Consider the following 15,263-nt stretch of genomic DNA (forward strand, 5'->3'; position numbering starts at 1 on the left):
TCTCATTTGAGGCACAGCAGAGGTCCCATATTTCAATTTAACCCCATAAGAATATATATATACATTATATATATTCCCTAAAAGTAATGTTAATACAGGGTATTGAGTTTTTTTCCCCTTCTATCTTTGAACATGTTTGCATCTATCAGAGACTTTCCTTTTTTCTTGCACACATGGCATGGTTTTAGCAAAAGTTCCTTCCCTGTGTTTGAGGCAACTTTTAAAATGTTTTTGGTGCCTCTTCCCTGGGTTAAGGGGCAATTTAAAAAAAAAAAAAATATATGGTGTCCCTGTTACACCGGGAACATTTATTGTGTCTAAGTATATTGATTATATCATGCACTTAAATGCACAAAAGGGGGCAATACACAAGGTTGTGGGGGGGCACATTAATCAATAGTAAAGGGGGCCTGGCTGGGGCATCAGTACACAACGGGACAAAAATACAAAAGGGGCAGTTAATGACAAAACCGTGTAGAAAATATTTTTTTACGCTTCAGTGTGGCAGAGCCTGTCCTGGTGTGTATTTGGTCATCTGCTTCCATGGCACTTTACTTTCTATTGGAATACATTGAACTATTTAATTTTACTTATGCATCAGTATGCCAGAGCCTGTCCTGGTGTGTGTGTGTTTGGGTGTCAGCGTGGCAGAGCTGGTGTGCGTTTGGGTGCCGGTGTGGCAAAGCCTGTCCTGGTGTGTGTGTGTGTGTTTGGGTGCCGGTGTGGCAGAGCCTCTCCTGGTGTGTGTGTTTGGGTGTCGGTGTGGCAGAGCCTGTCCTGGTGTGTATTTGGTCATCTGCTTCCATTGCACTTTACTTTCTATTGGAATTAATTGAACTATTTAATTTTACTTATGCAGAGCTAAAACATCCTCCTGAATTTGTAGTCACTTCAGAGGACAAAACTTTCTAGGCCCAGAAATCAGTGAGAGGAAAAGTAAAGGTTTTTATTGCACTCTGTTTCAATCTGCATATTTTATTAAAAATAATCAGTGGCTCTAAATTGTGGCTTCAGGCATCCTGTGTATGATGACTTTCTTTTTTTTTTTAGTTTACCGATTACTCCCAATCCCATCACATAAGATTCTATCTTGTATTATCTGCCGAGCACTGATGTCATCTTTATTCAGTACACATCGATACCGAGTTAAGATTCTGTCTATTTTATTTATTCCCATAAAATGGCCACCAAAATTCTCAGCACCAGGCTCGTGATACTTTAATCCGGCCCTGTCTCCAGTGTGCATCACTCGTCTTAAATCCAGTTTGTACCCACAGTGTGCTCCAGCCTTGCGCAGTTTTATTTGGCTAAACTTGTTTTAAAAGGTTTGTGGACTGACTTTGTTTTACTGTTTAAGTAAGTTAGTATTGATAGAATGAGATATAAAAGTTGATCAAAAAACTGTCCACTGTTTTTTTCATTATCGCCAAATTAACCCTGTATTAATATGCATTATAAAGCTAAAAGGCCATATTTTCTCAGTGAAAACCGAGTGCGGGCCCACGCACACATACATTTCTGATGAAGTGGCCCACTGTAGAAAAAACTTGGACACCCCTGTTTTATAGTGTTAGCGATAGGGATGATCAGATTATGTCACTGGCGATCAGTGTCCTAAAAGGCCAATAACCCCTTCAGGACCGGCACGTACCTGGTACTTCCTGGTCATAGGTCACTGGTAGACCAGGATGTACCAGGTACGTCATCCCAAAAAAACGCCACATTCGTGGTGATCGCGGGGGCGCTGCTGCTGCTGTCTGCCCAGGAGTCTGGGCAGACCAGCACAGGTACTCTAAGTCCGCCCCCAAGCCTACGTTCACTCCCACGGAGTGATTCTGTAGGCTGAAGCCGCGATTGCAGAAAAACCACAGGCAGCTTCAGGGAAAGGGGTGGTGTGTTGATTGGGTCCCCACACAAGTATGGGAACCTGACAACACCCCCTTGCTGCCTGATCTCTCCATGAGAGCTCCAGCGATCGCGGCATTGAAGGGGTTAATTCCCATTTTGTATGGGACTCTGTTGCTGGTGGCCAGGCAGCCCAGCAACAGCAAAAACGAGCCCCCCACAAGCCCTTTGATCAGTCCTGTAGGAGTGATCGGATCATTATGGCAGCCCATGGATGACCCTGCCCTACAAAGAGAGAGGGGTCATCTAGGGTAATTATGAAAAAAATTATTATTAACAAATTATAAAAAAAAAACCAAACAAAACAATTATTACCTGATCACTTGTCGGTGACATTTGAAGTCGCTGATTATTGATCGGTCTCCCTGATTGATTTCAGCGGCCTAAACCTGTCACTTACAAGTAATCTGATAAAAAAAATATTTAAAAAAGTTTAAAAATTGAAATGCGCATGTTCCAGTTTTGCCCTCAAAAATAGCTTCCTCAAAAAATGCATGAACCATGGATGTGAGGCCTTGTTGGAACCGGGGGATGTTGGTGAACAAAATGTGGTGTTTTCTTCCACTGTTGCACATATGCTGTGCAAGAAATAAATTGCAACATTGAAATGTATGCATTAAAAACGCAATAAAATACATTTTTCAATGAAGAAATGGCTGCCTTAAAACTGTCAAAATTACCCTAGTTGAACACCTTGACTTGCCTGCTGTTCATAAATATATACTTTTATGGGGTAATTTACAGTGGGGGGCTTCCATAATCTCCCAAGTGGGATATGGGCCGAGTAAACCAATTTCTGAAAATTCCAAATTTGAAAACTAAAATGCGCATGTTCCAGTTTTGCCCTCATAGCTTCCTCAAAAAATGCATGAACCATGGACGTGAGGCCTTGTTGCAACCGGGGGATGTTGGTTAACACAATTTGGTGGGTTTTTTTTCTGCAGTTGCACATATTCTATACAAAATATAATATGAAATCTAAAGCAACATTGCAACATACGCAAAAAATATCAAAATACCTCAAAATTTGGCAGCAATTGGCGATAAAATCCCTGTTTGAAAAGTGTCAGAATGACCCTAGTTGTACACCTTGACTTATCTACTATTCATAAACATATAATTTTGGGGGGATAATCAGTATCTGTGACAACTATTAGACTACCATGCCAAATTTGAAAAAAATTACATTTTAAAAACGTGATGCATGCCTTGCAATATTTGTCCTATACTGGTCAAAATAGATGAAAATCCTGGCCATGTTGGGTGGTTTCCAAATCAGGACAAGTTAATGAATATATTTGGGATAATTTTTTCCCATTGGTTCAATGTGTGTACAATTTGTATGTATACAAAACCGTAAAAAAATGCGTTTTTTTAATTTTCCCTCCCACTTTTTCCAGTTTATTTCAAACAAAACAATGTACTACCTAGGTTGATATGGTTTCAAATGAAAGCTCTACTTGTGCTGAAAAAAAACAATATATGATTTGTGTGGGTGCACTAATTGACAAGAGAGAAATTACAGTTGAAGAAAGACATAGCAAAAACACAAAAACTGTTCCGGTCCTTAGTATCAAAATCCCTGTCCTGAAGGGATTAATCAGCGATCACATGACAATTAGTTTACATTTTAAAAACAAAATGTAAAATTTAAAACAATTTCATAGCTTTCAAATCACTTGTACATGACAAGATGAGGCCACTGAGACCAATCAACAATGAATGACCTAAAGTGTCACTACTCAAAACCGTTTACTGGTGATCACCAGCAGGGCTGTTGAGCTGAGCTCTCTCCACCCATGGTGGTTTGTCTTAGTCTGTAAATTCTAGTCTTGTCATACCCCTTGAATGTATGTATTGTATGAAGTGCTGCGTAAATTGTTGGTGCTATATAAATAAAAGATTATAAGAATAAAAATTATTGTTGAAATAATTGAGGACGTAATATTAAATCATCCTAAGGTGTTAAAGATAAAAAACAACAATCATCCTGCAAAGTAGTTTGGTATATTTAGAGAACAAAATGACATAAAATGCAAATATTTGTGGAGAATTTTTAATGAAAAAGGTAAAAAAAAAAAAAAAAAAAAAAAAAAAAAAACAAAACTTTACCAAGCACAAATTTCTAAATGTATAACAGGAACTGTCCTTCATGAATCAATTAGGTAAATTACGAAACTAACTTTCACAACAATTATGAACTTGCCTCCCCAAAACTGGGCAAAAAGGCACAAACTAAGATGAGAAGACCCCAACACTAATTTTGAATAAAACTGTCCTTTTGGGTAAAGACAAAAGGATAGCATTTAATGTTTTAAGAAATGTATCTGATCTCGCAAGTCATCTTTGAGAATGTTGGTAAACATCAATCACCTAAGTGGGTAATGGACTTTAATAATAAAAAGCTACCAAAAATATTGATCAAGCTGAAGGAGGCTACAATGCAATCCTCAGCATAGCTTTAAAAATCTGACAAAATCAAATTTAAGTTTTTAAGATTGTGATCTGTGAATAATGTATATCAAACTAAAAACTGATGTGCAAAATCATCATGTTTGTGGGTCAAGAACAAACAAAGTGTCCTACAAAGCTACCCATATGTGACATTGTCTAGTAACAGCAGTGGAATATTAAGTACTATATGTAATTCTCATGAATGAAAAGCAAACACATATTGTAATATGTTTTGTATGCATGTAACACACACATCAAACAATATGTCCCAAAAGTGCAAAACATTTGATTATAATAGGAAACACTCAAGTACTGCATGAATTTAGCACTGAAAAAGTTGGTCCCTTTCTTCATGTCTTTTTGGGAAAGTTGGGAGAGGTTATGCCAAGTGTCTTAAAATCTAAGTAACATTTTGTAGGAAAAAAAGCATTTGAAGGAAGACGTTTTGAAGTCAGACACAGATTAGTTAAGGTACTGTACTAATCTAATTGAACTTTATTTCCTCTATACCAAAATGGGTGCTACATTCACACACAGAATCATACATTGTTTGCAGCAGAATTAGACAGGCTACACATTTTCAGCTAAATTCCTAAATGTGTATTTCTTAACAAGATTTGTTTTGATTATAATACTGCGTCTGAATTGTAAATGCTTTCCTTTAAACAATTATTTTCCTTTTTTAATAACATATTGTCAGTTATATCTTACAGATATTTGTATCATCGCTCTATTTATCCCTCCCAAATGCATTTGTGGTCCCTTCCTGCACAAAGCAAGGTGCAGAATATATATTCTGCTGTAGCGCACATGAACATCAACAGATCAGGATACTGTTAGATGCAGAGGTCGGCTGTGAGACAGATCTGCTGCCCACTGTATTGTACAATAAATACAACCCGTAAATTCAAGGATTGCACCTGTTCTTCTATACAACAAAGTTACTTGTCAAGTTTTATGAATATTTAACAAACTTTGACTCACTATTTTCTTCTTTTGTGCCTTTAAATCTTCTAATGCATCATCTGCAAAACAAAGACAAAGCAACATATTATACATAGAAACGTGCATGCTTAATATTGACTACACAAAAGGACAGTAACCATTCTAAGGCTAGCATCTTTCTCTAGTTGACTTCTTCAGGAGCCCAATTTTATGTAATGTTTCCACTAAAAGAAAACTATAAAGAAATGTTTTTATTGGGCTCACAGCTACAGTGAAAATGAGTTTGTAGATAACTGCCAAAACAATCAAGCAGCAAATAGAATATAAAGTCAGGCGCGTTGTATATCACTTGCAGCTAAGCATAAAGCTCATAAATATAAAATAAAATGCAACAAAAAAATTCTTATTGTTTAAGTCCACTGTATGAGGTGGCTACAATTCCAGCACTAAAAAGGGGCTGGCAACACACAGCGGATTATTCCTCATGGCAGCAATATACCTACACATAATAGGCTGTAACTGGTAAGTGGTCCATCAAATATTTAAATGAAAGTGGAGAATGGTCTATATAAAACAAGTTAACAATGCAGCATTTGGTATCACTTTGTCAGGAGGTACATTATTCCAAGATAAAAAGGTGCTTGTATGCCATTTAAAGGAACAGTCCAAAGTAATTTCTTTCATTGCATATTGCAGTCCTTTTTTTGCACAGACTCCAATGCATTTTATTGCATTCAAATCAATACATGTATTGTTTGGTTAGAGATTTCTCTCTCGTTTGACTTCACTCAAACCAGGAAGTACATTTCTGCACATACTCTGAGTTTAAACATTCTCTAGACAGAGGGCTATTCTTGGATGGTTTTTTTTTCTCCCTGAGAAGAATAGGGTACAACCATCGGGTACATATTCCATACAATGTCACAAAAAGCTTTTTTGGGCATATTTATGAGATGTACCAGAAAACTGTGCTATGAAGATCAACAAAACACGTTGATTGTAAATGTGTGCAAATAGATTTTAACAGAAGCTTACATTTAGTAAAACCCAAGGGAAGAGGGTCAGACGAATTCATGAGGATATGCAACTGTGATATTATATTAACATTACAGAATTTGTATCTCAATATACACATATAATACACTGTGCTTGTACAGTGCAGAAACACTTACTGTTTCTCTCCATCCTTCGTCCAAACCACACAATAAGTAGCGTCCTTACAAACCATATTCTGTTGAGGGGTGGGATAAGAAACGTTATCAGCCAATTGAAAAATACAAGCCAACTTAAATGCCTCTTATGTAGTATTCTTCATTTGAGAGTCATATGTATTCTGACATGGACTTGTTCATGTTTAGTCTTCATGTTTAGTCCACCAATGAAATATATATGCATCTCACAACAACTGTGTGTGTTATAATTCACATGGCATTCATATTTACACATGATCCCTGACGTAGTATACGAACATATATGCCCATCATTAAAAATCACGTTTTTTTGTTAATTGATTTTGTCCTTTGCTCTCTCAAATTATCCCATGCCCTATACAAAGCAGTGACATAACCTCCATAGTGTGACATTGATTACTAAACAATTAAGATACTACAATACCTGCCCATAGGCCCTCCCTGCACTACTGATAATATCTCGCATAACTTTATTAGCCAAGTCGCTATCATGTTATATATTTGTGACCTCTTGCATTTTCTTGGCGTCCACAGTTACTTCATTCTATACCAAGCAGGTCAAAGGATTATTAGTCTGTTATGGAAATTGTAGCATACAGGGAGGTTGTAGACCATCTATAAGAGTTCAGATATGGATGTGTTATATATATATATATATATATATATATATATATATATATATATATATATAATTTTATGTGATTTACAACACACTCCAAATAAAGACGAAACATATATTCATCTTATATACGGTAACCTTGCACATTCCAGTATTTTGGTCTGTATAATTAAACCAACTAATAGGTTATCTGCAAGAAAAGAACTGCATCTTTCATTGAATTAGATTTTAGGAGCCTTAATTAGTTGCATTAACAACCAGCATAATAGCGTGTGATGATAGTTTCTGGAAGTTTTACTTTGTGGCCATGTAATCGCATAATTTGGATGACACATCCACTAAGGCATAGCTTCTATTAGTAGCAATGGCATTATATTTGAAGGTTATTAGGTTTAATAACCTTCAAAGGTTTATTGTCTCTTTAACTCTGGTAATGCTTATCCCATTCACAGATGTGTCATACCTTAAAATGGCATATGGCATTTAGAAAAACTAATGCAAATAAAGTAGATTCCACTTATTTTTCACCAGAATGTGATTTAAAACCTTTGATCAACGCAATCCTCAGGCAAGCTCTCTTCATGCCTCAAACTCCTATCCTTCCTCATACAAACTAGCACCCTGAGTGGATCAGGATCAGTAAGCTCTGCCTACCATTATTTAATCAGAAACAATTACCGTTTTGTTTTTTTTGTTTGGTTTTTTTTTTTTTTTTTTTTTTTTTTAGAAGAGTAAGAGCTTCTAGGTTAAATCATTCATACAGTGCAGTTTTAAAAAAATCGCAACAAAACAGGTGGCGTTGGCAATGTAAAAAAATCATTTAACAAATTTTTCTAATTTACAAAACATCTTGCACATGTACTAGAAGATATGGGGGGGGACTTACAGTACTGGAAACAACAAAAATGGGAAGATTATCAAAAGTTTTGCTGTAAGTCCATCAGGAATGTACCACAAATAAACAACGAAACATGTAAACAGGTAGAGGATCGAGGAGTAGATGAGCAATCTTCCAACCCAAATCTTCCGCAGTTTCTGATTTTTATCGCGAAATTCCTCTAAACACTGAATATCCTACAGAGAAGTTGGAAAAACATAGGAAACGTAACATTAAAAACAATAAATCTTAACGTAATTGCAATCTAAGGAAAAAATGCACAGCCTCCATTTGTCTATTTTACCAAATATTAGATGTTTGTATAAATTTTGGCAATTCAATAACTGGGGGTACAACGTTCAATTTAACCGAATTATAAAGCCTGCAATCAAAATATTACTCAGAAATTTACTTTACTAAAAGGTATATGGCCTCACTTGTAAGAAGAGGAACATTTCACATTTGCTTATTGTTTCCAAGCATCTAATTTCCAAAACAATCCATTATACGCTATTCTCTAACATAGAAATCGTAGCAAAAATAAAATTAATTAGGGGTGCTAACAGCAGAATATATATACAAAGACACAGATTTATCATTTATATAGATATGTTTATTGTTTTGGCCAAAATATACCGTATTTGCTCTGAAAAATACCCCTCGTCTTATAATCAGGGTCGTCTTATAATCAGACCTCAAATAGGTCTGATTATGAGACTAAGATCCAGATCCCCCGCAGCGATGCAGGGGACCTGGATCCTCCTGTGTTATGCCCCCCCAACTTACCGGTGCTTCTGAGTCCCCGGTGCTTAGTCCGGGCTGCGTGTAGAGCTCTACGCGATACAATCGCGTGGAGCTCTACACGCTGCCCGGACTAAGCACCGGGGACTCAGATGCAGGGGACCTGGATCCTCCTGTGTTATGGGCCCCCCCCCCAACTCAGAAGCACCAGTAAGTTTGGAGGAGGGAGGGGGGAGTGTTAAATGGGGGGCATAAGGCATTTCTGGAGGCAGAGTGCCCTGTGAAATGCCTTTTAACCCCTTTAATGCCACTCTGCCTCCTGAAATGCCTTTTACCTCCCTATATGCCACTCTGCCCCATAATATGCCTTTTAACCCCCTAAATGCCAGAGTATAATCGGGGTCGTCTTATAATCAGACCTCAAATAGGTCTGACTATGAGATGACTAAGATTCAGATCCCCCGCAGCCCCACTTACCGAGTCCCCGGTGTGTAGCTGGGGCAGCGTGTAGATGTCTACGCGATTCGCGGGTGCGAGTGCGGGGAACTCTGATCTCTGACAGTCGGGGAAGGTCTCCGCGATGGACGCAGACAACCCCCGCTGCTAGCCACGCCTCCTTCCGGCTGCAGCGGAAGTGCGTGGGATCTACACGCTGCCCCAGCTACATGACAGGGAAGTCAGAAGCACCGGTAAGTTTTGGGGGGGGGGGGGGGGAGTGTTAAATGGGGGCATAAGGCATTTCTGGAGGCAGAGTGCTCTGTGAAATGCCTTTTAACCCCCTTAATGCCACTCTGCCTCCAGAAATGCCTTTTTAACCCTCTATACGCCACTCTGCCTCCTGAATGCCTTAAACCTTCCTATATGCCACTCTTCCCCATAATATGCCTTTTAACCCTCTAAATGCCAGAGTGACATATAGGGGTATAAGGCATTTCTGGAGGCAGAGTGGCACATAGGGGGTCAAAAGGCATATCATGGGGCACAGTGGCATATAGAGGGTTAAAAGGCGTATCATGGGGCACAGTGGCATTTAGAGGGTTAAAAGGCATATCATGGGGCACAGTGGCATATATGGGGTATAAGGCATTTCTGGGGCAGAGTGGCAAGCCTGGGGGCAGATGTGCATAACTGGGGGGGCAGGTTGGAAAAAAAAAAAAAAAAAAAGGAAATAAAAACAAAATATTTTTCTCAATCATAGCTTTTATTAACAAACAATTGTTCACATAGTTTACATGAACTAACATTTACTGGTAAAACTTTTTTCCTATAGGGTCGTTTTATATTCAGGCTCTCTTTTTTCATAAGTCAATATTCAGATCTTGGGGGGTCGTCTTATAATCAGGGTCGTCTTATACGGCAAATACGGTGTGTGTGTATATATGAGAATACACTGTTTATTAAAATAAACCAACAAGCTGAAGCGGTGACTTGAAAGACCTACCAACTACCTGTCCTTCTCCAGCCCAATTTAGTTATAAGATTGTAATGATCAAAAGTCAATAATGTCCATGTTAAGCTGATGCATAAACTATTGAGTAAATATTTACGATCCGACTCTAGGGGACTGGGCTAGTATAAATGTTGAAGAAATAATGAAGCATGGTCTTTTTAGGGAGTGCGTTCTCACCAACATACACTGGTATTGAATATATAAAATAAAGAAGAATACCTTTTCCATTTTCTCCAATGTTTCAACAGTAGTGGGCTTTGCCTATAGGAAAAAAGAGAGAACATTTAACAGTTTGTTATTCACAGGACAAATTCTTCTTGGAAAATTAATCTTAGTGTGCCCTGAAGCTACATTCCAAGGTATAGTAGATAAACACCACTGATTTCTAGATCTGTTTGCTATGAACTTATGGGAAGTAAGGAGTTATACAATTAATGCCTAGTTTATTTTCACTCTTAAAAAGGTAGCTTTGTTCTGGGAAAACTGCAAGTGTCCCCAAGTTGGTCATTACAATTAGTGGAGACTCAGCTTGAGTTCAGCTGGACACCATGGATAAATGTTATCTTCCAGCTGGCTGAAAAACAAGGTAAGGGGAAAAAAAACGCAGCAGCGGATCTTGCTCTGAAGTTTCTTGCTCTGCAGATAATATGCACTCTCTTACATTTCCATAATGGACCACCTCAGAGTAATCTTCCTATGGTTTATAGACTAAAATAAGAGTTGTGGTTTCCACTCCACCACTTCATTAGGAAGGGCAAACACTGGCAAAGCTTGTCCAGCTAGAAAACAGTGCAAAGCGCATAATGCAACATGTGACAAAACAAATCCATAGTTTAACAGTGAAGTAGTCTTAGCCAAGCTTTACCTGCAGCTAACTGGGGTTGGGCATTCATAATGCAGAGTAAAGCAAAGTAGTTTAAATCACAACTCTGATGTCAACTCTCCCTTTAGTGAATAGACTCCTCTGTCCACAACTCATTTTGTTCCCAAAAATAGTTTTCTAGATTATCTTCAGAATTGTTTTTCTGGTCAAGAAAAATAGCCTGTCTTCATTCCCAAAGATCACCAATGAGTTTGTTTTTTAACTGGGTCTTTGAATATTAAAAGGCAAATAAAACTAAACATTTATATACACGCACATTATATATACACATATATATGCACACTTACCCTCCACCTGGAAAGGAGTGCTCCCATTCTGTAGAAACAAGTTGTATGTAAATTGGTGTATGAAATGCTTTTTGCTGTAAATAGACAAATTACAGCATTATTTGCATGCTTCAAGTAAAAATAAGCAATGAATAAGTCTAAAAAGATGGCATTGCATATAAAAGTTTCTCACCCCAAACCCAAAAATTACATCTAATATATACCCTGTCTAAGCATTCTTCATTCTTAACCATGAGCACACAATCGTATAGCCATTTAATGTTTCACATCACTTGCAGCACCAGAACAATCAACAAAGATGAAAGCTCGGATATACATAAATGCTAGGATACACAGACTAAAATTAACACATTTCTTGAAGAGGAAGAAAAGAAAAAAAAAAAGTCTAGTCTAGTCTTTTCTAAACAGTATTGAAATTTTTTATGTCTGTTGGAGTTGCATGGATCTGAGTGTATTTTACCTAATGTGAATTGGAGGATGCATTGTTACTAGAATTGTGTCTCATTTTCCTTCTCCTTTTGCTGCCTCTCCTGAAGCATTAGTATGAAAATATATTGCACATGTTCAGCAGCACATCCACTTAAGTAATTAAGGCAGCATAAACCTCTTTAAATTCCCAATGAAGCATATAAAACTCCACACAGATCAGTCTGGTGTGCTGGAGTTTGATGAAGTCACATTACATCAAAGGTGCAGAGTTGAAACTTATATGTCTCTTTTATATTGTTATACTACAGTCTGAGCTCCATATCAGCTTTATTTGCATTCACATATTTGTAAGTAGAGAAATGACCTTTAGATTATATGATATTTCTGCACTAAATTGTAGTACCACTGAAGTACCTCTAAAAATACAATGGAAGATTAAGCATTAGTTCTGACATGAGTCAAAGCATCTTCATTCTTTTCAGGCACAGAAACAGTTAAATTGCACTCTCTCTCTCTAAATAGCCAGTCGGTTTCATGGATGTAACTATCACTTTTAGTTTTGTAAGTCATCACAACATTTACACATACAAAGAGTTATAAATGTATACCTGAAGTACAACTTGCGGGAAAAAAGAGACACAAAATAAATTACTAAAGCAAAGTTTGACAAAGGCCGATAAAATTAAAACATGGAAAGTGCCATCATTTGAAAATATGAGGTGTCGAGTATGTTAAAAATATATGGTTTGAAGGGGGTAAATTGAACTGACCGGCTTTAAAGATGTCTCAAATAGGACACGGGGAAAGGATTGTCAGATTTGAAATGGAAAAAAAAAAGTTTTGAAATAGCAAAATGCTACTTGTATTTATTGCTTTAGAACATGCAAAAATTAAAAAACATACACTTTGGGTATGTCTAAACTCTGCACAGATCGTAGAATATATTTAGCAGGTCATTAACTTTATAGGTGCATCAAATATTTTACAAATAAATGTGAGAAAAACTGCTTTGTTTCAAACACAAGAAGAGTTAAAACAGCCCCTTTGCTACGAAGCCCATAATTAAGATCTGGTACAACCAATTACCTTAAGAAGTCACATACTTAGATTGCACACAAGTGGACTTTATTTAACTAAGTGTCACATGAATCAGATGTGTAATATATATATATATATATATATATATATATATATATATATATATATATATATATATATATATATATATATATATATATATATATATATATATACACACACACACACACACACACACACACACAGTATTTCCCCATGTATAAGACGCATCTTAATTTTGGGGCCGCAAATTTGAAAAAAAATATATTACATAAAGTTATTTGAACTGCCTACCTGGGCATGATAGGAGAGTGATTGGTGTTAGCTGCTAGAAATTGTTAGCAATCACACTCCTATTATGCTCAGGCAGCCAGTATATGCACATCACTTTCAGCCTCTCTGTGCCCCCTACACACACATATATATATATATATTCATTAATTTACTCCCCCACCCTTACCTGAACTGCAGATCTTCTGGTGCCGCTCGCGGACTTCCTTGCTGTTTCCCACTGCATTGCTCAAACAGGAACGGAGCGGTGTCATGTGATGTGATGTACATTCACGTGACTCCACTGGGTTCCTGTGTTGCCTCGACGGATCAAGAGACGCTGCTGCGCAACACATAGGTAAGCAGCAAGTCCCCTTTCCGGTAAAATTTTTACTTTACAAAATCTACCACCACTGTATAAGACGCACTCAGTTTTTAGACCCAAATTTTTCTAAAAAAGGTGCATATTATACATGGGGGAATATATATTATATAAAATCGTATCGCATATACACACACACACACACACACACACCTGTTCTGAAAGGCTGCAGATTCTGCAACCCCACTGAGCAAAGGACACCACCAAGCAAACGGCACCATGAAGACCAAGGAGCTCTCCGAACAGGTCAGGGACAAAGTTGTGTACGAGTACAGATCAGGATTGAGCTATAAAATAATATCCAAAACTGTGAACATCCCACAGAGCTCAAAAGATATGGGCTTTACAGAAGAGTGGCCAGAAAAAAGAAAAAAAAAGCCAGCAATCGCAGCCACAGACAGCTTCAGGGAAGGTGGTTGTGTGTTGATTGGGTCCCCACACAAGTGTGGGGACCTGACACAACATCCCCCTGCTGCCTGATCGCTCCAGGAGAGCGAAAGTGCAGCGTCAACCCTTCAATGCGGCATTTTAGGGGTTAATTCCTGTTTTGTACGGGGCTCTGCTGCTGGTGGTCTGCCTGAAAAATGCACTTCAGTAAAGTTCCAGTACATAAAGAACTAAATGTGTATACATTTATTTGGAATACAACAATCTAAGTATGTGGTTGCCACAAAGTTAAATACTTTTTACACTTTTATATCATGCCCATGTTTACAACAGATTGGAGAATAACAATATTCTCTAATTTTTTGTTCTGTACAGCACAACATTATTCGCTATAGGACACCCAGAACCTGCCAGAGGCAAAGCACAGCTAAAATAAAAAAACTTGTAGATAAGTTCCAATAAAGCCCAAGGCCAGAGGCAACAGACAGTATATCCGCTGGCTAGGATCTAAAGCGCAATGATTTTTTTCTTATATGATGCCTTGCAATCTTATGAGGGCATTTATACTTCACTATGCTTTAAATAAAAGGTAGAAGCACTAGCCAACATTAACAAAACACTTCATCTGATATTTTACATATTAGCAAATGCCATACATGCCACTTCTGTTACCAAATAGCCCCAAAATTGGCCATTTGGGGAAGCACATAGAAATTTAAAGAAGATAAGAAACATTCGGCCCATTTATTGTGCCAGTCTTTAACAATTTCCAGATCTATAGCAACATGGTCTCACCTTAATATAAATGGCCTCTCTTACGCAACTTACCGGGCTTCTGCAAGTTCAAAGAATGCAAATATTACACCCCATTCCATTAACTACGCATTATAAAAAGTGATGTCATCCTTTCTTGTTAGAGATATTTGTTGGTAATTTTTTTATCAGTATATTCTGTAGCAAATAATCACCCCTTGTATGATACAGCAATGTCATTTCCAGCCTCTGAAAATGCCCATTTAGTGTTGAAATAAACCACCTAATCACATCACCATTCTTAACATATACAACGTTTCTGCACAGAACCATACTGCTTACGCTCTAGCCTCTGGAATTGTATAATTGCTCAAAAGACTATATAATAAAACAACGTATTACATATCAGCCTGGAAATCTGTTAGACGTCCCAACAAGAATCGGAGCCCGGTAAGGCCCAACCATACATTGCTGAAAGTTCATATACGTATAAACACAGTCTGCAGACCAGACACTTTACCTGCCCTAATAAGATGTGAGTATGGGATGACCAACCCATTCTATTAATATTTACCTTTTAAAAAACCTTCACTACAGTTTTGACAGCCACTCAC

The 15,263-nt window shown here is 37.6% G+C and overlaps 1 protein-coding gene across 1 annotated transcript in view; it reads right to left on the minus strand.

The window, feature by feature from the left end:
* LOC149285980 (endoplasmic reticulum junction formation protein lunapark-like) overlaps positions 1-11,378 on the minus strand; it is a 29,462-nt gene extending 18,084 nt beyond the window's left edge. Inside the window, exons 1-5 of the mRNA XM_089494677.1 lie at positions 11,352-11,378; positions 10,401-10,442; positions 8,000-8,187; positions 6,477-6,535; positions 5,344-5,384 (exon numbers count right to left, since the gene is read on the minus strand). Of these exons, the coding sequence (XP_089350803.1) occupies positions 5,344-5,384; positions 6,477-6,535; positions 8,000-8,187; positions 10,401-10,442; positions 11,352-11,378 (357 nt within the window). The remainder of the gene's footprint in view (positions 1-5,343; positions 5,385-6,476; positions 6,536-7,999; positions 8,188-10,400; positions 10,443-11,351) is intronic.
* Between the last annotated feature and the right edge of the window lie 3,885 nt (positions 11,379-15,263).

This window comes from Sceloporus occidentalis, unplaced genomic scaffold (assembly GCF_023333645.1).
Source record: "Sceloporus occidentalis isolate IW3139 unplaced genomic scaffold, rSceOcc1.0.p SCAF_74, whole genome shotgun sequence".
Classification (NCBI taxonomy): domain Eukaryota; kingdom Metazoa; phylum Chordata; class Lepidosauria; order Squamata; family Phrynosomatidae; genus Sceloporus; species Sceloporus occidentalis.